Source organism: Punica granatum, chromosome 6 (assembly GCF_007655135.1).
Source record: "Punica granatum isolate Tunisia-2019 chromosome 6, ASM765513v2, whole genome shotgun sequence".
Lineage (NCBI taxonomy): Eukaryota > Viridiplantae > Streptophyta > Magnoliopsida > Myrtales > Lythraceae > Punica > Punica granatum.
The window spans coordinates 19,523,491-19,546,436 of NC_045132.1; the positions used below are offsets into that span (position 1 = coordinate 19,523,491).

The 22,946-nt window shown below is 37.5% G+C and overlaps 2 protein-coding genes across 3 annotated transcripts; both read right to left on the reverse strand.

Annotated features, from left to right (window-relative positions):
- Positions 1–750: 750 nt before the first annotated feature.
- Positions 751–11,059, reverse strand: LOC116212000 (DExH-box ATP-dependent RNA helicase DExH5, mitochondrial). 2 transcript variants are annotated; one of them, XM_031546569.1, is made up of 19 exons: positions 10,539–11,059; positions 9,703–9,857; positions 9,530–9,617; positions 8,999–9,241; positions 8,255–8,350; positions 7,293–7,481; positions 7,043–7,202; positions 6,832–6,962; positions 5,761–5,928; positions 5,401–5,673; positions 4,776–4,970; positions 3,948–4,151; positions 3,792–3,861; positions 3,541–3,689; positions 2,626–2,931; positions 2,473–2,532; positions 2,210–2,362; positions 1,961–2,071; positions 751–1,873 (listed from the first exon to the last, which is right to left on the reverse strand). In XM_031546569.1, exons 1-19 carry the CDS (start codon positions 10,953–10,955, stop codon positions 1,406–1,408), a joined length of 3,636 nt encoding a protein of 1,211 aa, XP_031402429.1. In that variant the 5' UTR covers positions 10,956–11,059; the 3' UTR covers positions 751–1,405. The 2 variants fall into 2 exon arrangements, with proteins under 2 accessions (XP_031402429.1, XP_031402430.1); XM_031546570.1 differs by lacking the exon at positions 10,539–11,059 and having other exon boundaries at positions 8,999–9,215; positions 9,703–9,844.
- Positions 11,060–11,760: 701 nt separating this feature from the next.
- Positions 11,761–15,090, reverse strand: LOC116212001 (fructose-bisphosphate aldolase 3, chloroplastic). The gene is made up of 6 exons (XM_031546571.1): positions 14,721–15,090; positions 13,626–13,895; positions 13,418–13,527; positions 13,088–13,178; positions 12,475–12,744; positions 11,761–12,352 (listed from the first exon to the last, which is right to left on the reverse strand). Exons 1-6 carry the CDS (start codon positions 14,877–14,879, stop codon positions 12,074–12,076), a joined length of 1,179 nt encoding a protein of 392 aa, XP_031402431.1. The 5' UTR covers positions 14,880–15,090; the 3' UTR covers positions 11,761–12,073.
- Between the last annotated feature and the right edge of the window lie 7,856 nt (positions 15,091–22,946).

The window sequence follows — 22,946 nt, forward strand, 5'->3', positions numbered from 1 at the left end:
TGCTGCACCCTGCCAACTTTTACAATACCAAAAGGGCAATTACAATATTTGACAGGACATACACGACTGATCAAATATATTGATCGATGTCGATATATTGAAGCATATTATTGTCTACCGGAATTAACATATTTCCATAAACGAACTGTTACGGTTGTCTTCCAGATTTAAACCAAGACACTCAGTCGAAGGTCGATAAATCGACCCGACCACCTTTTGTGGTCCAGGTTCTTTTGTTTTTCTATCTTGCTTTCAGGTAAGCTCAGTCAGTTTCAGGAAATTCTTCTGAAATCTGTTTTGGTCTCTGTTGTGTTCTCATTTTTCCAATCCAACTTACAAATTCGGGATTTTGTGGATGGGTCTTTTACTTTCCCATAGAGTGTAATTGCCATGGCCGGCAACTAGCGACGGAACCATATCCGGCTGAACATCCTGTACGACGACATATTGCCAACTATGAGAATCCATACTGACGAGTTGGAAAATCCAAGTCAACCAATACCCAAAATGCCAATGATTGTTACCTCGTCAATGATAGCTTAAAAACAAGAACAATGGGAAATAAAATATTTCATGTCAACCTGAGAATGACATCCTAAGGTGTGAACATAAAATTGCCAGCCTTCTGTCACTGTCGCAAAGAGCTAAGCCCCCCAGATACTCCCTCTGACCTAGTAGTATGAGCCAAGAACCATCGAGTCGAATCAACAATGGTAACATTGGAAAAAATGGAGTATGATCCCACAGGTCTCTGATCCACAAGTTCCCGCTTGTTTTGTAGGTGATAAATTTCAAAAAAATGAGGATTCAGTAGAGTTTCATAGATGATAGATTTCATAAACATGAGCATTCAGTACAGGGTCGTGTCGACGAGAAGAGTGGAGACAACATGAAGCATCGGAGCATTGGGATTGTGATATCATCATAAGAAAAGAATACCCAGTGAAGAAGCTAACTTTGGCCTTCTCCCTGTACAAAGACGTCAAAATGAAATACCAGAGACCCTAGATCCTATCTAAGGGTCGATTTCACTTCAAATCCGATATCTGAGTGAGCGACCGTTCGGATCAGTGGAACTCCTCCCCCTCTCCTAGTACATACGACCATTCTTACACTGCTTACTCGCAAAAGCCGAGGACCCCCTCTCTGATCTCCAAATTCTGACATTCTCGTGGTTCTACAAGCTATGACCACAGTAACTGAACCGACTTTTATCGCAATCTCGCAAAAACGATTCTCCTCTGCCTGCTGAAATACTAACCCATCCACGAGATTCAAACTGCTTATCAGGACCATCAACAATCCAACACCACATATATTTCAAGATCCTAGCTTCTCGTCGCCATCTATAGAAAAGGCTGCTGCCTAAAGGCTTACCTGGACTCATCGTCGAATCTTACCATCGTCAATGGTGATCCTTCTTGCTCTTCTTCAGCAGCATCGACATTTGGTTGATGTACCCTTGCCCAGGCTGGTTTCCTCCCATGAGCCACTGAAGGGCCTCAGCAGCCGCGTCCTTCTCGGCACTCTTCTTGTTGTTGCAGGCCTGCCCCATTATTTGCATCCCGTTGAACTCCACTGTGGCCCTGAACTGTCCATTCCTCAGCTGCTTCGTCTTGTAGGTCGGGGCAGCGTACCCAGCCCGAGTCACTAGCGTCTGCAGCTGGCTCTTTGAGTTGTCCCCCCCAGGGCCACTCTCAGTCCGCGAAGTAGCCAGGTTGGGCTGTGTTGTCGATGCAACCGATACCTTGGCAGGGATTAAGGCCTGACGGCCAAAAATGAACCTACCATAGGATTTGTCCTCCGCAAGCAGTAGTCGTACTGCAGAAAAGAGCTCATGGTGACCCTTTATATCCATCCTAGGGTTCGCCAGCTGCCCAATTTCAAAAAGGTACAATCAGTGCAAATTAACTAAACTTGCATTCGATCCACCAACTACATGCAGGTATAGCTCACTTACTTTATCCTGAATGAGCTCATCCAGTAATCTCTTTATGGTCTCATACATTTCCACCACAGAAAGGTTCATGAAGAATTCCAGGTAGCCTCCAAGCATTTTTAGGTGCCCATCCTGTCAAATTGACAATGCAGTTATGCATATACAACTGATGAAAAATATGCAAAATATCAATGCATTCGAACTTGCCCTAGCAGACAGAAATTAAAGAAATGTTTAATAAAAATATAAGAGGTAACAGCCAAAATTTACCATATCTCCTCTAACAATGCTGCCTCCAAACAACAGAACCATTGAATCAGATACAGCCGTGGAATCCCGGAGGAAAACTGATTTAACTTTTATCTTCTCATTAAAGGCTAGCCACGGATATGGGATTTGGGATTCACGAGCATTTACAGAGTTCTGAGAAAACAAAGTGATCATGCAGCCAAATAAGAATCAGAAACATCATCACCGCCAAACCATCTTCCAATATCAAAACTTTTAGTTGGTACACAAATGCATGAACCTACCGAATATAGAAGCACCTGGCCATCTTCCATAGTCTTTAGTGAAGACGATTTCTCATTATTCTGCATATCGACAAACAGTTAATTAGACAAAACACTGCAAGATAAAGTAAGAGAATTAACTAATCTAGTTGTAATGATTCTGCTCGGACTCACCACAACAGAGCAAATACCAGGATACAGCCCATAGCAAATAATTGCTCGGATTAGATGCTCATCACGGTTCCATGCAGTGCTTGTGGACGTGTGTCCATCAGGAAGACCAGTGTCTCTGAGCAATGAGAAGAAATCTTTACGAAGGGCATCAATAGCTTTCATTGATTGTACTGATAGGAAATTTTTCCAGCAGTAATCATATCCACCGAAGTTGATTTCAGCATCCTTCCAGCCCTCATAGGCCCGAACAAGTGCAAGATGGTCGCTATAATCACGTGAGAACTGAGATTTTGCCGCTTCTGCTAACTGTAAAGAGTCAAAAACTGATATCAATTCAAGTCCCATGTAAACCTGTTATGACATGATTATTCACAGAATTCAATAGTCTTGTTCCTTCCACACACTAGAGAGACTTCTGTTTGTAGAGTTAAAAGCATACGATGTTCTCTTTTTTCAGTAGAAGGCAATAGTATAGAAGATATTATGTTTGTACACCAAAATTTTTTAAGTGAATTTTGTCCTCTACTGTCTCTCTTTTATAAATTACAACATTCCCCAGACTTAAGATGCCAAATGATTGCTGTTCAGTACGTCTTGGCCCCTTATATGCTAAATTAGACGACCTTGGGCTATGCGACCACTGATCCACACAGTTTAATTATGCAGCTCCATTACTCCGTAATGAATTTATAACAACATGCACATTTAAGCCAATCAAACAAAGAAGAAAACCTTGGATGGAGAACAAATGAAAAAGCTCAGGCTTCGCTTATCCAAGAAAAAGAAAAGGAAATATGCCGAAGCATGATGCATGTACTTGGTTAACGGCGATCAAATTCCTAGTCTCAAACAATGAATTTCGCTTTATTCTTTCCATTTGTTATGATTGTTTAATATATATAGAGGTTGACTTACATCCTTCTTATCGAATGGTGTTAAGAAAGGGTCTCTAACACTAAGGCCAGCAACAATAGTCAATATTGGATCTAGACAATTTAGGATGGCACCTAATATCAGCATCTTCCCAAGTTTGGGCTCCACCGGGAGCATACTCAAGTACCGCCCTGCCAAGAGATTTCAATCAGATCAAAGGAATAGTTCCTACAAGAACACTGGAAGCAATAACCAAAATAAGAAAAAATGTGATTTAGAAAAGCCTTATTTACCTAAAAGAGTCAAGTTCTCATTCTCATCTAGCGCCCCAATAATTTTCAAATAGTCAATAGCATTTTGGACCTACAATCATAGATGGGTGAAACAAAGATTACATGAAAGTCATATACAAAAGGAAAGAAGATAAGAATCAGGGGATAGCAACATACTGCAAGTAATTCAGGTGATTGCAGAGCCCTAGACAGAAACTCGGATATACTACCAAGTTTTAAACTTTTTATCTGTAAGCAAAGGGATTGCAAAGGTGTCCTTAAAATTTCTGGCAATTGGTATTCTGCAAAAGCATCATATACACATCTGGGATAAAGATGGTAGCATTCTCCAGGTTGAACACGGCCAGCTCTTCCTCTTCGCTGAGAAACAAACAGATGCAGCAAAGCAAGCACAAAATAATATGTTAGTTAATGCGACAGAGCCAATACTATTTGAAGCTTTTAACAGATTTTTCAGGTGAGCATTGAAAACTAAATAAAACAGTCAAAAAGCAGTCTAATCACTTATGGTGCGTTTGGTTTCAAAGTTAAAGTAACTTTGATTTTGATTGTGGAAAAGGACATATGATTGTGTAGCGTGTTGAGTTAAAGTTAAAATTTTTGTGATTTTAACTGCGAAACCAAACGGAAAGCACCTACAGATAGGCAGTAACAAGTCGCTGAATCATTTATCAGCAATCAATTTTATGGACATGTCCCACTGAGGACTCAGGCACACTCATCTTTTTGGCATCTTTTATAACTGCTCTTACAAATACCACAGGGAACCAAATCCGTGAATTAAAAAAGATGTCAACGAGTCTTATACGTCTTAAACGGAATATATTTGCTTAAGTTACAACTGAATTCAATCCTGCCAAAAGCATATATGCAAATAAACCCCGACATTTTGCTACACTAATTGTAAATTTAGTGTCAATTTAGTGTGAGTCAACTCCAAAAGAACCCAAAGAAATATATGTATTGTCAAAGTGGTGACCTCACCTGTTGAGCAGAAACCTTGGAAATCCACGAAGGAAGCAAACAAGGAGTGTTATTGAGGGCATCATAGGACGTCTCTTTTGCCTTTCCACAGTCAAGTACAAAGACCACATCGTTGATGGTTATACTAGTCTCAGCAATATTAGTTGCTAGAACTATTTTCCTCACTCCATCCGCTGGCTCATCAAATATTAACCTCTGCACAAGTTATATATTCGTCAGCACATTTTTCTCATACCTGCAAATCAATATCAGAAATAAAGAAAACTAAATAACCAAAAGTCTGAGTTATTAATTAATCAGAAAATGAACGTGCTTTTACATAATTTTCAGGTTAGGTTACACTCTTTAATAAATTTTGTTCAAAGCATATCAATTTATCCTTGCATCACTCCTTATGATGGTACAGATTGTGAAGATTTCTCAAAAGCAACTCATTGACACTCCGTCCCTTTCTATGCAATCCACTACACATACATTGAACAGCACAATTACTGTTTCCCAACAAAAGGCATATGGAAATATCGTACGTGCTTCTCAAGAAAAATTGTCTCAGTCAGTAGCAGAGAGAGGGTAACCCAGCATGACATATATAGAACCAAGGAGCACATATTGCTACATGCATTACCTGCTCTGAAGTGGCCATAGAACCATGGCATGCAAGCAACAAAACTCGAGTTGGGTCTCCCAATACTGGATGAGTTTGAAGTTTGTCCTTCAGAGAACTAATGTCATCCCATCCAGTCATGAAAACTAGAACAGCACCAGGCCTTTCATTCTCACAAATGTGGCATAGGATATATTCTATTAGGTTAAAACCAATACAGTCAGGATTCCAACATGACAGAGACTCTCTTGTCTGGGGGCTATAATCCTCAAAATCTGCTGCTCCAAGTGCATCCTAATACAAGAATGTATATATATTTCAAAATAAGGTAAATTTCAAAGGCAACTAATAAGCTGGCGATGATAATATATTTTATAATACCTCAACTGCAGAAGCAATCTGACTCTTTCTTTTTCTTGGAGCTTGCTTGCCCATTTTCCACATTTTCTCTTGACCATAATCATCTATTTGGTTGTAAGGGGTCAATTTGTAGCCTGACATTTCCAGTATATCCTCCAGAAAGTACGTTTGAACAGGGTAGGTAAACCCCTAAAAAATAATGTAGACAAGCATTTCTCAGCCCATATAAAAGAACACTTTCATTTGCATCATTTCAAATGATAAAATAAATTGGAGGAATAAAGGAGAAACGGACTGGTCATGGTGTTGTTGAAGATGACTTTGTTTATGAGGCAACAACAATCAAATGACTTGTGGTTCAAATCTTATACCAACAGAACAAATGAAACAGAATAGCATGACGAAAATAAAATCAATTATCACAGCCAACACATTTAATCACATGAAAATGGACATACTATTCACAAGAAAAGCATAAAGATCAAGAGTTCCTTCTGATCAGCAAAAAAGCCATTGAAGAATGTACAAATAAGTCCAGCACTGGATATTCCAGATCCAGCGACTCGATTGAGGCTCCAGTTTTTTGTAAGACCTTTTTTCGTTGCTTTACCCGTTTCATTGACTAAGCATTTCAAAGGGCTCCGCTGGCGATTGACCACTCTGAACGATGTGTTTTAATAATTTTCTGTTTTGACCATATAAGCAGCAGCTTTTAGGGTACAGATCTGGTAAGGTTTCTTGAATGATCCAAGAACCATTTTCAACAGCAAAAGTTTTTAATAATATAAATGGAGGCCTAACAATTGAAATTCCTTCCACAGTGCAAGAAGCAACAGAAAAACTCAATGTTGCATGACACCATTTCATATCACACAGTGAGTAACAAGTTATGTTGGTATTCATTGACCGAAGGACTAGATAAAAGTCCAAACCAGCATGAATTATGAGCCGATTTATTTTCAGAAAACTATAACAGCATCCAATTAATGAATGCACTGTGGAAGTAGAGAATACACATGGGTGCCAAAGTTTGCTAATGAAGTGAATGAGGAACATAGATATATCAAAAGTTCTTTATTTGCATTTACACACCGGAATGCGAACTATCGGTGCCCCACCAAAATAGGATGAAAAGAGTTCTGCATCCAATGTTGCACTCATCAAAATCAACTTCAATTCTGTACGACGAGGAAGCAGATCTTTGAGGACAATGAGCAGAAAATCTGGCACCAAAAGCGAACACCCTTAGAACAGAATATCATGAAACGAAAATTTAAATCCTACATCCTGTAGACACTTCTACCTTCGTTCATTCCACGTTCATGAATCTCATCCACGATCACGTGAGTTACACCTTTCAAGTTTCTATCAACCAGCAGCCTCCTCAACAAAATGCCCGTGGTGCAAAACAGAAGGTGTGTATCCTTTCCCTTCACTCCCTCCAGACGAACTTTATATCCAACCTTCCGAAAACAATCAACAAGAAATTTTATTCATTTTCTTGAAAAATTACCTCGAAAATCGTTATTTATGCATCTTCATTAAAAACTTACAGATTCACCCAATTTCTCTCCCCTCTCAGAAGCAACTCTTTCAGAGACAGAGATGGCAGATATTCTCCGTGGTTGTGTACATATGATATTACAAAGAGCTCCATTACCAGAATCTATCTCCGACTCCAAAATATACTGAGGAATCTGTGTGGTCTTGCCACAGCCAGTTTGACCTGATATGATAATAACCTGCAAAACATGAGACTTAGAATTAACAACAGAGAATAAATAATTTCCAATATTTAAAATGCTACTTATAAAAATTTCTCGTCCTAGACAACTTTTAACAACCATTGTTGATGATACTATGCATCTGTACCTATAAGTCAATAATGGAAGAGAAAACCATGACTTGTCCCACTGGCACATGTGTGCTCTGCGTAAAGCACACTTCAGAGTAAACAGGTGAATCTAAAGAAGCAGGGAATTGAGCCTAGTAACAATCATGACTAGACGAGAATTATTCAGGCGATAACCAAGCCTTCCCCCTTCATTACTTTCCATGTTCTCATTAGCGATAGAGGAGTGTCTTACTCGCTATTGAAAATCTGCAGTAGTTAAGAAGGCTTTATAACCCAGTTTGCCCTATCAGATAATAGTCTCCAGAATTTCTTTCTTATTTGCTCTTTCTATTCCACTGTCTCGTGACTGACAATTTCCCAGCACAATGAAGCCTTCTAATCTTCTTTGAAATTTATAACGAAAAGAAAAACAGCAAAGTTGATACAAAAGCCAAACTCCCACTGAATCTCTTGATTCTGCTATCAATATTCTTACATAGTAGTGCATATTACAACAAAAGCTAAGTAAGAAGAAATAATTGAAGAACTTAAATTTTTAAATGGTAGCTATCCTATTTCTTGAACTGAATATATGCTTCAAGACATCCCTTTCTACTCCACTTCAAATAGTAGAGCATCAAATCCAATCAAATGTTGATATCAGCGGAATATCATGCATACCTGATTCTGTGAAATGGCAGTCAGTAACGCATCTCTCTCTTTATAAGCAGGGAGACTTCTGCGAAATTCTAACATCTTTTTACCTTGCAGAGATTCCTAGATGTGAAGACAAAAAGAATTCATTGTTCGCTCCAAAATTTGGTTGGATTATAATGTATGCAAGTAAAAAGGACAACCTAGGCCCTCATCGCTTCCACAAAATATATACTAGAAACATTATGATAGTATCTTCAACAGTGTGTTTCAATTAATGTCTGAGGAACAGCATAGCCAGTAATATTTCTGACAAATTATAAAAGGGAAGAAGAGAAAAATTACTGACAACATATGATATTGCATACACAACAAAAAACTACTAAATAACCAGGATCTAAATAGCAAGTTTCTACATAGAGGTTCCCCAGCATCTTAGATGGGTGGATTTGCAAATGAAAGTCTCAATAGAGCATGATTTCATGGATATGTTCCAGACAAATCACATAACAACCAAGTTCAAGCAATGAAGAAAAGCTTATAATAGAAAAAAGCAAGAGATACTAAGCAACAAGGGAACTTCTCTGAAAATTTAAAAGTTAGCTTCAGCCTCATCCTCTGGTATAAAACTAGTGTCTGCTCAGGTTTTTTATGTCGTTAGATTTAGATATGGTCAATTTAGACTTGGATTACCGTTCAATAAAAATAGTTTAGACTTGCATTAATGCCAAAATTACAAAAAAGGCAGAGAATAGTTTGAATAAAAAGAACCTGCCAGGCTTGCTGTTGCTCTCTCAACTGTAAACTTCTTCGCTTAAGAATTTTCTCCATCATGGATCTGCTGGAGGCAAGTGGTTCCGGTTGCTCAAAAAGCCCTTCGTCAGTAGCAATGCTACCACTGCTGCTGGATCTTGAAAATGAGTTCCCAAATGTTTCGTTGAATCTAGGCTTGTGAGAGAGGTAATCTTCTATATGGGCTTCAACTTTTCTAAGAAGACCAAGAGGTAAGCTCACCTATAATTCAAGAATCTTAAAAACTCTTAAAACTCTCAAGCAGCATGATAGTTAGGAACAATAAGATATACACAAGGAGAAACAAAAAATCTATGGGTACTTGAGAGAAGTCCCAAAACGGTCACTACACTACAAAAGGAAAAAGGTAAGTACTAACAATAAACCGAAAAGGAATGAAAAACATCAACGAACTTCCACATCATCGACATGATCAGGAATTGGGATAGAGCACGTTAAAATACAGAGCAATCAATATAGGAGGGAAGAAAAGAAGGATAGGCGCAATACCTCCCTCTGCGGACGCTTATCATCCAAATCAAATCGGTAGTTAGGCAAAGGAACCTTGCTGAAGACCACCACTTTTGAATAAACTTGACTGCAGGCAAATCATCATAATTCAGAAACAGAAGCAAAAAGTAGCACGCATTCAACAGCATTAAACCAAACCACGCAAAGCATACCTATACAACCCCATCTTGCTCGCCAAAGCTGCTATTTGCTCAAAATCACGCTTATCCTTTTTCTCTCTCGAGATCAATTCTTGTTTGTCTTTACTGCGTAAAAGCATGGCTAACTTCCGTTTCCACTCATCAACATTATCCATGGGCAATGCTCCCTTCGCAGCACAATTCAAAAGAGAACACAACCATCAGTGGTAGCCCTAGAGAAAGCTCAGTGTACATCTATAAATGACATAATCACCATAATATAAATATAAAACTCGACAATGAAAGAAAAAACGCTCCTTAAATCTATTTCCTATATTCTAAAGCTGTCAAGCTCTGAACCAGTAATGCATATATTGAAAGACACAACAACAAGAGCAGCTTTCCCGGCACACCACACAAAATGCAACGAATTCCCACCTTAAAGTTTCCAGCTTTTGAACTCTTGTAAATGCTGATACGCAATCACAAAAGAGTAAAATTTTGCGAGGTTTCTTTCTTACTACAACATTCATGCTACTGTCCAACTTCTTCTTATGTTTATCCACTTACTTAATATAACAGGAGGAATTCACATCCATACTTTTTTTAAATTCAATTTTCGCAATATGACCGCATTAATTACTAAAGAGAATGAGTATTAAAGTCCTGAAAGATATCCTGAGAAAGCCCCCTAAGCTGAGAGAAGAATATCTACACAGAGCCCACCATACTATATGAAGTATTAGCAATCAAAACTGATACTTCGAGTTCCAACATAAGCACGTCGAACTGCACCCAATTGGTGATCTTTCTACGAAACACGGCAGAAACAGAAACAACAGCTCAGAGCTCTACAATGCGTGACTCACAGGAGGCAACGACCAGTCGGGCTCAGGATCGTAACCGTCCTCGGAGGAGCATTCATACTCCCTCGTGTTGAGCTGGGACTGTTGCTGCGGCTGCTGCTGCTGCTTCTGCGGGTTGTCCTGTTGCTGAGGAGAGTGTCTAGGGTTCAGCACGGCGTCGTATCTGGTGGCGCGGGATATAGTGTGGACAGGGGGCACGGCAGCAGCTGGGGAGGAGTAATTAGGGACGGTGACGACGGAACGGAGGCGCTGGTGGGGCGGGACGTAGACGCCGCCGTTGGACGGCGGTGGTCGGTCCTTCATCTCGAGGACGACGACTCTCGGAGGTGGAGACAGTTCCCTGGTCGTCCTCTTCTTGGAGAAAAAATGGGCTTGTTGATATCGGCAGGGAGGTAGCAGAAGGAGAGAGGTGACGAGCATGCAAGGTGAGCCGATGAGCTATAGCTGTGAGGTTCGTCAATGGCGGAAAAAGCAGTCTTGTTTAACGATGAACCAGTGAACAGACAGACAGACCGGTGGAGACAAAGTGAACAGTTAGAGAGAGAGAGAGAGAGAATCAAATGGGCTCCGGCCCGTTTGGTGGGTCCAGGCTCGCCACGTGGTTCCGGTTTTCTAATTTTGCTTTTACGTGCCTCTAAAATAGTGTAATGACCCACAGCTCCCTAAACTAAGGAGAATTTCACAATTTTGTCCCAAATGTAGGCGATTTTCCTCCCGCAATTGAACATTCGATTGAAACAAACAGATCGAAATGCCGGTGTCATTGTCGTATCGTCATAAAAAGAAAATTTGCTAAATATTCTTCTAACATTTTTCCTATATTCATGAGCTTAAAGATTATTCACATGAAACATGAGAATCAGCGATGTCTGATCTAAAAAGGTAGTACTTTATTATTGCAATTAATGCAATTGCTGGAAATAATGGCTCTGGTTACCGCAATGATACTCCATCTATAATTACCGGAAGCTGGGTAGGTAAAGTTCGGGCAAATGTAAAGGGATTCACGGGCATTTGCCAAAACCAAAAGAGTCTTCACATTTTACCTCACTTGCATAATGTTTTACCAGCCTCTGCTTTCCTCCTGTTTAATCTGCAATGCACTTTTAATAATCGTTTGTCTCATGCCAAGCTGATAAACCTTGATATTTCGTGCCTTCCCGGTGCAGCGAAAACAGAAGAGAACAGAGACAGAAACCGAAATGCTTTGAAGCAAACCACGATCAGTCACATAACCAGACAGCAGCCTCACTCGTGTCCCCGAGTCTTTCATATAACGTTAATAGGAATAATTATACACCTATCTTGGTTTACTAGCAACATCTCGGCACTTGGCAACAGTCTCATCAAGTCCTGAGATTCTCTTCTTTCCCTTCTCATAGGTCTTATTGTGAGCTAACAAACGAAAAGATGAAATAAAATGCTATCCGCAAATCCAGGGTCTTCACCTCCGATAACCAACAAGGAACAAAATCATAGCAGCAAGCAGAGAAAACTATGCAGGGGCTAAGTGACCAAACCCCTCTTACAATGGTAGCTCAGTAAGTGTAGCCTTTCACGAACATTCCTTTCCTGGCTTCCTCGCTCTCACCCTCCGCGGAGTACTTCCCAAGTTGGGCCAGCGAGTTCGCCTTCGCCCTCACCAAGAGAGCCTTCTGAGCAGGTTCAATGTTCTCTGGCTGTCCCTGCCATGTCTTGAGGACGGTATTCTGCAGGGCACGTGCATACGAGAAGGATACGTGCCACGGGTTAGGGCTCTGGTTCATCGCGTTAAGGTTCAAGGTGGCCTCCGCCTCGGACTGTCCTCCAGACAAGAACTGAACACAAGAAGATCTTCCCAATCAGTTGAAAACCAGTAACAGCTTTTGAAAGAACACAACAACACTGTTGATTGATCTCATCATGAATATACTATAACAGTTATTGACAGTGATCGTACCATGATTCCTGGAACAGCAGGAGGAACTCTCCTCCTAAGCATAGTGAGAGTATATTTGGCAATGGTCTCGGGAGAAGCCTTCTCCTTGTGCTCGGCTCCTGGAGTCACCATGCTGGGCTTGAGTAGGATTCCTTCAAAAAGAACATTGTTCTCGGCCAAGTACAAGAACACCTCTGACCACACCTTCTCTGCCACTTCAAGGGTCCTCTCAATTGGGTGGTCCCCATCGAGAAGAATCTCTGGTTCCACAATAGGCACAAGACCGTTGTCCTGCTCAACAATATCACAAATTAGGAGAGAAAGGACAGATAACAGAGTACGAAGATACAAAACAACATTTTGATTTCTCCTTCCCTGTTTTGAACAACTAAAGATTTCTTTAGGTAACTATTAACCTATGAGTCAGCAACATATCATACCAGGAAAGATAGAAGTCTATTATGCATGAAACAGTAAGATCCCATATATCCCAGATTAACAAAGTACAATTATCCGAACTGAAGGAAAAAAATTTCAAGTCAATCAGAAGGCAAAATCCCACCAAAAACAATTAGAGCCCCTAATTTCTTGGAAAAGTTCTTAAAGTAGTCCCTGTTTCTAGTAAGAGACATACCTGAGAAATAGCAGCATATCTTGCCAGTCCCCAAGCAGCTTCCTTAACAGCCAGAGCAGAAGGACCACATGGGATGCTGACAACTGTTCGCCTGCGCTCACATACATCATCATCATTTATAGAATGAGAGCAGTAAAATCTTGTGTATTGGAATTCAATTAGTATGTCCAGGTGTTACTCAAGCAAATTGGTCAACCCAGGTGTCTATTTTGCAAATAGAGCAAGCTAGGAAAAGTGAAGAGAGCAGAGAGGAAATTCTCTGGCCTATTAGACACAGAAGGTTCTTAAGACCCAACTTTTCCCAGAATCCAGTAGATCAGGCTGACTCACCATTTGGCGAATCGGGCACCTTGCTTGTAGTACTCAGCAGATCTTGATGCTAAGCCATCCAAGCCTTGGCACCAGGATTCATTGTTCGATCCTGGTAGGGGAACCAAACCCTGAAGACAACACAAAAATGCCAATACATAAACCTCAGAAAAATGCATAATCTACATACAGTAGAGCAGAAGCCTCCAGGGTCTTAATGTTTTCAAACCTTATCGACTTTAATGCCCGGCACAATTTTCTGCTCTTTCAAGCAGTCCACAAATTTCTTGCCATCAGTTGTTGATTGGTAAAGGGTCTCCTCAAACAAAATGGCACCAGAAATGTATTCACCGAGACCGGGAGTGGTCAGCAGGAGTTGTCTGTATGCTTGTCGGTTAGTCTCAGTGTTGTCTAAGCCAATAGAAGCCAATCTCTTTCCACAGGTAGCATTTGATTCATCAATGGCCAGGATTCCACGACCAGGAGATGCAATTGTTTTCTGCATGACAAAGAACGACATTGTAAATCACACGCTCAAAAATAAGCTGCTGCAGGATCCTCCTACTCAACAAATTCAAATCATACACCAAACCATATTTGATAAGGAAAACCATAATTATCCGCAATAAATTAATTTTCACCAATAACAAATGTGTCATTCTATCACAGGATAGGAATTTACAACCGAGAGGATAATCAACCACCAAAAGTAATCCTCCCAGAGATTTATAGAAAGTTATTAGAACTTAATCATCTCTAAGCCATCCTTATACTGCTCATGATTTCTTTCAAATTACTCATGACTGAACTGCTGATGAACAGCCCCGATCACAGTAAACTATAACCAGCCTGATCTTGCCTTGATTGCAGTTCTCCAACTGAAAGTGATCAAGGTTGATCACAACAAACAGCTTCATCTATCAATCTATCAATCGCAGGTCAAAGAAGGATTTTCGCAAACAAGTATTATGGAATTACATCAGTAACCGAAAAAATACGATTGACCAAAGGAACTCTGCAGACTTAATGAACTTGCAGCTTCCGATCCCATAAACCGTGGCTGACAACAGAAAAAAACTGAACTTTGACCCCTCAAAAGAATCCAATTTCATCGGAAATATCAAAGTAAGCATGATCAACTTATGCATGCAATCAACGATCGATCCTACCAACCATGATCGCCCATCGAAAAACACTCGCACAACCATAAATTGAAGGCCAATTATTAGACTAAAAAAATACGTTGAAACTCAAACAAAAGCGAAAGATCGGAACAGAAGCGACTGGAAATGAGAAGAGAGAAGGATGGAGGTTGGGAACTGACGGCGGTGTGGACGAGCTCATCGGTGTAACCGGCGGCGGCGCGGATCGGGAGAGAGACCCGGCAGGGGGCGGAGGTGCGGGCGTGGCGCTGGGAGAAGGACTGCTGTCCGATCCACTGGGAGGAGGACGCGTTGAGCTTAGCGAAGCTTGCACAGGCCATAACTTCTCCTTCTTCGTTCTTCAACAACCACGACAGCTCTCGCAGGGGTAATTGCTCCGCTTCGCTTTCGGTCTCTCTGCTTATAACGAAGAGGAAGAAGACGACAAGACCACAGATACGAGGCCGATCGCTGGCGCTCTCGTTCCTCGTAGAGTCCGCACGACCCGTAACGGGCAGTGGTAGTTGCGGTCGTACCGAAGCGCACCTCCTCGGACCGCATGCCTATTTACCCAAATACCCCACACGATTAATTAGTTAATTTAATTAATTAATTAGTTGTACTATTGCAGTCATTAGGGTGTCTAACCCAGGCCCAGAACAAGATCTATTCATTCTCTTCGGCTTCGCCCCGGTCCATAGCATCGGGTATGGTCTAAACAAAGCTACTTACTTAATAATTGTCCGCTCGTTAGCTGAACTGCCGTAATCGAAGAATATAGGATATATGAGTAAGTATACGCGTTTGATAGCCAAAATTGGCTATCAAGATGTTTGATATGGGGGACCATTTGAGTCGTCCTCTCCTCACCATTGCCAATGGCGATTGAGATCTGAAAGCTGGCTTTTTTCAGTTTACTCGAGCTTCTTTGATGTATCTTTGAATGCATTATGCTTCGACCGGACATCAAAAGGTTTCATAACACGAATTTGACAGCCCGACAGTAACCCTAGTGATTATTATATGGATTCATAAAGCCATACAAAAACTGTTTATAAAAATTGAGCATGGGGACGGCGTTTGGAAAAGTAGGTAAATGTGGGCTGTTAAGCTACCTAACAACAAAGCTAATATATTACGTATTAGAGATAGAAAAAAACAAAAGACCATATAATAGAAATTTTATTTTAAATATCTAATAAATGAACACAGATGGTCCCACTGATTATAAAATCTGTGACCTTTTGATTATTAGACGATAGTTACGTCACTTTGCTATACTCTTTTCTTGATAATATAATAAGTATCTTTTTGGTAAATATAATAATGTGTTATAGATATATATATCCTGCCCAAAAAATTGAAAATTGAAAAAGCTATGTAAAGCATGCGTAGTGTTGGGATCGTGAAAAATTGAATCTTGATCATGTGCAATTCACAAGCCTCGAGCTTCCATGAATACTGCACGAACAACCTGCAAACGAGGAGAATCGAGAGAGAATCTTGATTTCCTTCTTCGATTTTTAAATGAGAATGTGTACAAAAAAAAAAGATAAATGAACTTAGGCTTTAGCATACCTGAAAGGATATTTATAGAAAACTTGAGATATCGGTATCGAAAATATTGCAATCTACACAATATATTTGATTACCAATGACATATAAATTTATATACCAAATATATCATTATAAATAATATAATATTCCTTGGAAATATCAATAAAATATTGTTAGATAACATTCAATATATTTATATATAGATGATCTTTTTCTAATACAAAATTATTTTTGTCATCCCGATTCACTCGTTGAGACGGAATGGTCTTTCAAGCATCTTACTGCAATAGAAGTGCTTCCAGTATATTATAAAACTCTATATTACTTCGATAAAGTTTGCCCAATAGTAATTTGTCAGTTACAACACTTCTTATGGTAATGGATTCATGTATTTTGTTCATAGTGATATTGGTATCCACAGTTCATGCATAAATACATGTACTGAATTTTGAATTATGGACATTCTCCTGCTTGAATATATCCAAAAACTACAAATACCATGGGTCGTTTCACGGCCCCTCTAGCTGTCCACGTGGAACATGAGGGTTTTCTACATTGTTTTCTCTTCAAAAAATTTGAACTTCATTGTCAATGATTTTAGGTTTTGTTTGAGAATAAAGTGAAGTTTAACTATAAATAATTATATTTATTTGGGGTTGTAATGAATGTATTGTTGAATTATGGGAAAAAGTCAGAAAAAAAAGGAATAGTTGAGAGAAAGTAATGATTGTATTATTGAATTGTGGAAAAAGTAATTAATAGTTGAGAAAAGTTTAATGATGAAAACTGAATTGAATGGTTAAAAAAATTAAAGAAAAAGTAAAAAGTAATAATTATGTTGTTAAATTGAAGATAAGTGGAGCAGAGTTAAAAAGAAAAAACTCCAAAACAAAACATGCCCTTATTTTTAATTATGGCCTTTTCCAATAATTCGTTTTCCTACATATAAACCATCAATAACTTAGTAATATTGACGTAACGAGAACAACATCAACGAAAAAATATGGGAGAAGAAATGGGGACTTGTTGCAATGACATCGCCCTCGACTTAAAATTAAGAAGTTTCGAGTTCGGTTTTCATCAGTGAGATTATTTATGCCTCATTTATTTCACTTTTATGTTTCTTCATTTAAACCAATAAGTCTCCTTTATAAAATAAAATAAAATAAAAAACATGTGAAGAGATCAACCAATTCCACCAATATAGGCTCACAAAAATCTTAACTGATGAGTTTCCATCATTCACTGGTTGTCCAACAGATGAGTTTTTTTTTGTGAACCCTAGTATCCGGAAGTTTAATTGGGCGCCGACTAATCCAGTCGAACCATTTGATGTTGAATATTTGATCAAAAGATCTGCTAATGAATGTGTTGACTAAGTATACAGTGAGGCACGCTCTCGTCTAGTAATCAAGAAATTTCATAGTCGATACTAAGTAAAACTACCTGCTATCCGTGCTCCTTTCATAAGGTACTAGCCATTATATGCCCACATTGCACGGGATTATTATTAGTTATAATATATAATCTTTCATTCAACGTCAAAGTATAAAATCTACCCACTAATTTTGTGTGAAAAATTTTATGAATTTATTGTTCAACTGCAATATTCATTCAAGTTTATTAGTATAAATAATTTTTTCTAGAATTTCTTTTGTTATTTGAAAATTTTCCTTGAAAATTCTGAACTTGATCTAGAGGTATATATATATCTCTGGAGGTATATTTGAAATGTTATAAACTTGATCTGGAGGTATATATACACGTACACAAAATATGAAATTATATATATATATATATATAATAATAATCTTGCTGATAATAACTTGTAATTATATATGTATATTTTTTTGATATGTTAATATCATAAAATATTTCTGAAAGGAAAAGTAAGAAATACTAATTTTCAGAAAAAGAAAAGTAGATAGGTGCACAACCATCATCCAGATTAGCATCTCTCACCTAATTATTTATTAGATAGATAGTTTTAATTAATTAGGTTCAAAGTAAAAGCTTAAATATAATGAAGATAGGAATCCATGGGGCAAGAGAGTAGAATCTCGTAAATCAACTTCTATGACTAGATAGTCAAAAACCAATTCATTAAACGGATCTGCTCGGTATTGAATGTACTACTACAACACATGCCACTCTATTTTGCTTTTCTTTCTTTTCAAGAAATATAAATATATCAAATAACATCTGATAAGCTATATATATATGAACCAAAAAGTATATCAGCCCATGATCGTCTTTGGTTCAATTTTTTTTCTTTTTTTTGGTTCAAAGAGAGAAAGGGGGAGTTGTAATTCTTTGACGGAATTGGAGATTTTTAATATAAAGTACTGATTTTTTAATAATTTCGATTGTAAGAGAACACTTCTTTCTTTTAAGAGGCGGCCCATTTTTCTTTTACTCAGTCAAAAACGGAAATGGGAGCAAATTCGGACAATTATTATTGAATTTTGTTTCTTTATTTTCTTGTGGGTCAAGTTATCTCCATAGACAAATGAGAAGTGGCACAAGAGTGAGGTGAACATTTGAAAATTGGAGCCACGATATCAATCCTCTCTATGTTTTGCCATTATATATTATATATATTAGAATTTATATTTCTTTACGTTAGTCTCACGTGCCTCCCTTGTAATTGAATAAAAAGGGCATATTCTTGGAAACAATTCTTTCATCTTTGACACTGCATAAAAAGTGATGTTTCACGGGGAAAGCATGTTTGGAATATAGTTTCCATGATCTGTAAGAACACCATGAAATTATATATTTTGGGATAGGGGTGTGCGAGTTCGGGTATTTTTTTTTTTTACAATATTCAGACCCTACCATGTAAGGGACATGTACTAAGAGTTTAGAACTGGACCCTACCATGTTGAGTCCTGAAACCGGAACCTGCATTATACCACAGGCTCCAGGTACCATGTTGGAACATGTAAATTTTTTTATCTTGTTAAATAAAATCAAAAATATCTCATCCATAATCAGTAATCACGCAACACAGAATGTCGACATAAATTTAAATTTTATTTAAATTAGTGATTATATTTTTTAAATATAAGAATATCTAAAATATAACTATATATATATATATTGTAAAATATTCACTAGGCCTATAAGAGATTGTGCCTATTTCCAACCAGAAAGCTCGATCTGATAAATTGTAGTACCCAATCTCTTATAAACCCATTAGATTCTTCTTAGTTTTTCCGTGTGGAATTTTTTATTCTCAACACTCGCCCTCATGTGGTAACGTTGGCTTTGACATTCACCCACACATGGCACGTGGACTATAACAACTCGCTCTCAAGAATTAACTATGAGCCGGGACTGGACTTCCGTGCTCGGGAGGTAAGGGGACAACAATTGATAATGAGGCCACGCTTGGGCCGGACTATGATAAAGCGGGTTTCTCTCCGCACTCAAATTTCAAAGAGACCCCGAGTTGCACACTCGGGCCAAACATTGGCGCATTTCGACTGCCCATCGATAAAGAGACGTTTTAAATGGCGTGATGTGAACACATGCACATGCACGCGAAAGCATCAACCGCTCTGATATCATGTAAAATACCCATTGGGCCTATAAGTGATTGTGCCCATCTCCAACCGAATAGATCGAGTTGATAGATTGTAGTGCCAAGTCTCTTATAAACTCATTAGATTCTTCTTAATTTTTCCGTGTGAAATTTTTTACTCTTAACAAATCTCTACCATTCATTGAAGCAGAACGGGCATCGCCACTTACTAATCCAAGCAATGTAACAAGTCATCGTCATATCAAAATTAAATGGCAAAAATAACTTTATGTAGTTGCAGAAGCTTGGATAAGTAAGTGGCGATGCCCGTTCTGCTTCAATGAATGGTAGAGATTGGAAATCTTTGTTTTCTTTAAAAAAAAAAATTACCGGGCTTGCATGTGCTTGGACTCATCTTTCAACTCAAAAACCTGAGCTGATAGATTGCGGTACCCAATCTCTTATAAACCCATTAGATTCTTCATAGTTTTTTCCGTGTGAAATTTTTTACTCTCAACATATATATAATAGGAGAAATTATTATCTGAGTCCGAGTATCGGTTTCAATTTCGATTCTGGGTACCCTATATGCAAGAACCGGGACCATAATTGGTTTTCACCGGTTCTGTATTATAATACCCGGACCTATCCTAACAGGTAGGTTCCGACCGATTCCGGGTATACCCGGTATCCGTGCACACCTCTAATTTGGGATGTCAACAAGGATTTCTAGAAAAATACACCTTGATCTAACATATGATATTTTGATATGAAAAATAGGTTGATGGAAAAAAAAATGTGTAGGTTTTTATGAGAACGCCATTATCTCATTAGTATATATATTATATATGAGAAATTAAAAATTTACATGACCAACCATATATTAGAAAAACTTAACCTATATTAACGAATATATTTATTTGTAACTTTTTAGAATGATAATTTATAAATGTTTCTAATTATCTGTTCTCGGTCTACAATTATGATGTACCACATAATTTAAAATTTTGTAAGGAAAGATATTAATTAAATAGTTGCGTAATAAGGTTTTTTCCCCGAAGTTGGTAAATATTTGCGAGGAGGCTTTATATTTGAAGCAACAAAATCGTACTTCTTAATATTATAATATTGAAAAATGAATTAGACATTCTCAGTAGTAATCATAAGAATTTATTTTCTCCTTTTTGCGGCCAGTTTATGTTATTTTCCTTGCTTGTGTCACCAATTAAGGTCATAATCATGCACGGACCTGCAGGGGTGGATCTAGGAACCCTCGAATCAATGGGTGCAGTAACTCGACTAAATATAACGGTACAAAATAAGCCAAATTAAAGGTGAAATAAAAAAATCATATTAAAGAGATAAAAGAGAATGAGATTGAGAAGAATTTTTACATGTCCATATCTTTTTTATATCTACTCTTTTAAAATAGTATAGGAGAAATTAGAAGAAAGAGATAAAGATTATCTCAAATTTCAATTGTTGGAGTTTTTGTACTTGATACCAAATTTTTACTTTTGAGCATTTGAAAGGGAGATTAAGAAAAAAAAAAGGTGGGGTCAAACTTACATTTTTTACAAAATAAGAAACCAATTAAAAGAATAATTATAATTTTCTTATGGATTTCAAAATTTAATTAAGTGGGTCAATGACCCCACTTGTATGTGGATCGGCCTCTGGGTCCTGGAAATTTTTCCTTTTCAATCAGGGCATGCTCAGTACAAATTATATAAAATTAATTCAATAAATATTAATATTAACTAATTTAAACGGTTTGACACTTATTCTCTTAAGTAATATTTTTTATTCAAGTTTTATGAATGGAGAAAAATTCGACATGAGAGAACTTTACTTTTTTGTGAATCTACATTAGTTGGATCATATTGAGTTTTCATATATCAGAATATAGAGTAAAAAAATTAATTCAACAAAGAATTATATAAAAATTAGAACAAAATGGTTCTGACTGGTCAAAAGAAGAACCATCTAGATAATGCGAACATAAAATCATCTATATATCTATAACATATATAAAAGTGTGAAGTTCACACATTTCAAAGTTCTAAATTCACCTTTTGAGATTTGTGTTGAATTAATTTATTTTTATTAATTATTTTTGGTGATTCAAATTTAAGTGTCTATGAGAAGTTATTTATAGAAAGACATGACTTTTCGATTATTAGAGATAAGTCGCCATAATGTAGAAAGTGATATACTTAAATTGTAATGATGTGCTCTTTCATTTTGTTATTGAATGTATCTATTTCTTGAAAAGGCATGATAGTGATGTTTCACTAATATAAATACTAATTTTTTCTCAGTTTTACAATATTCAGAAAATTCTTTTGTTTTCCAATACTTCTCTCTCTTCTATCTCCTAAAGTCCTTACAAAATATTTGAAGATCCAAAACCTCATTTTTGTTACAAAATTTTTCAAGTGCAATCGAGAGATTCTCGAATTTTTAGGTTATACTATTTGAGTGCACATTAAAAAATTTTGAGTGTTTTGTTGTATCTTGGGAGTATGACGTCATCACGCTATTGCACCAAGGAAGCGGTGAAAATTTACTGTTCATTCTACAGGGTTCCTCGAACTAGTCCTACATACAAAACTTTTCCTCATTTTTTCTTAGTTGTTGATTGTGTGTGTTCTTCGTGTTTTGTTTGATTTTTGTGTGTAGAGTTTCCAACATAGCAAGCCCTTCCCCGTTCCTTTCGGTGTTGGTGTCATCAGTATTAAATAAATAACTTTTTGAATTAGTGTCTCTCTCATAACAAAATAATTAACGCTTCTCCTAACAAAAGCCCTTTGTCATGCATATTCACTATATTGAATATATTTTGTTCATTTTTTTTATTTGAGGATATATGATGAATCTTCACCAAGTAAAATGTTAAAAACAAAAGGAAAAAAAAAAGATTGGACAAGACACAACTATTCAATGTTTATATTGAATGGAAAAAGGGAAATAACCGTCTCTCGTTTCTTTGTTCTCCTTTTTCCGTCTCCTCTCGGCAACAGGAGAAGAAAGAAAGAGCCAGGGTCGGAAAGTGCTAAAACTTTTTCAATGACCCAGGTTTTTTATTTCTACCAACAAAAGAGAAGAAAGGACTTCATTTTCTATCGTTTTAAAATAATATAAAAGCTGCAAATTTGAGAATAAGGAATACATTAATTTGAAACATTATTCCTATTTCAATAGTAAATAAATATTCGTAATCTAGATAAAAAAAATCTATGATGATATGAATTTAAATTTTATTCAATAGCAAATAAATATCTATCGATTATATTCAAATATCTCTACGAAAATGAATAAATAA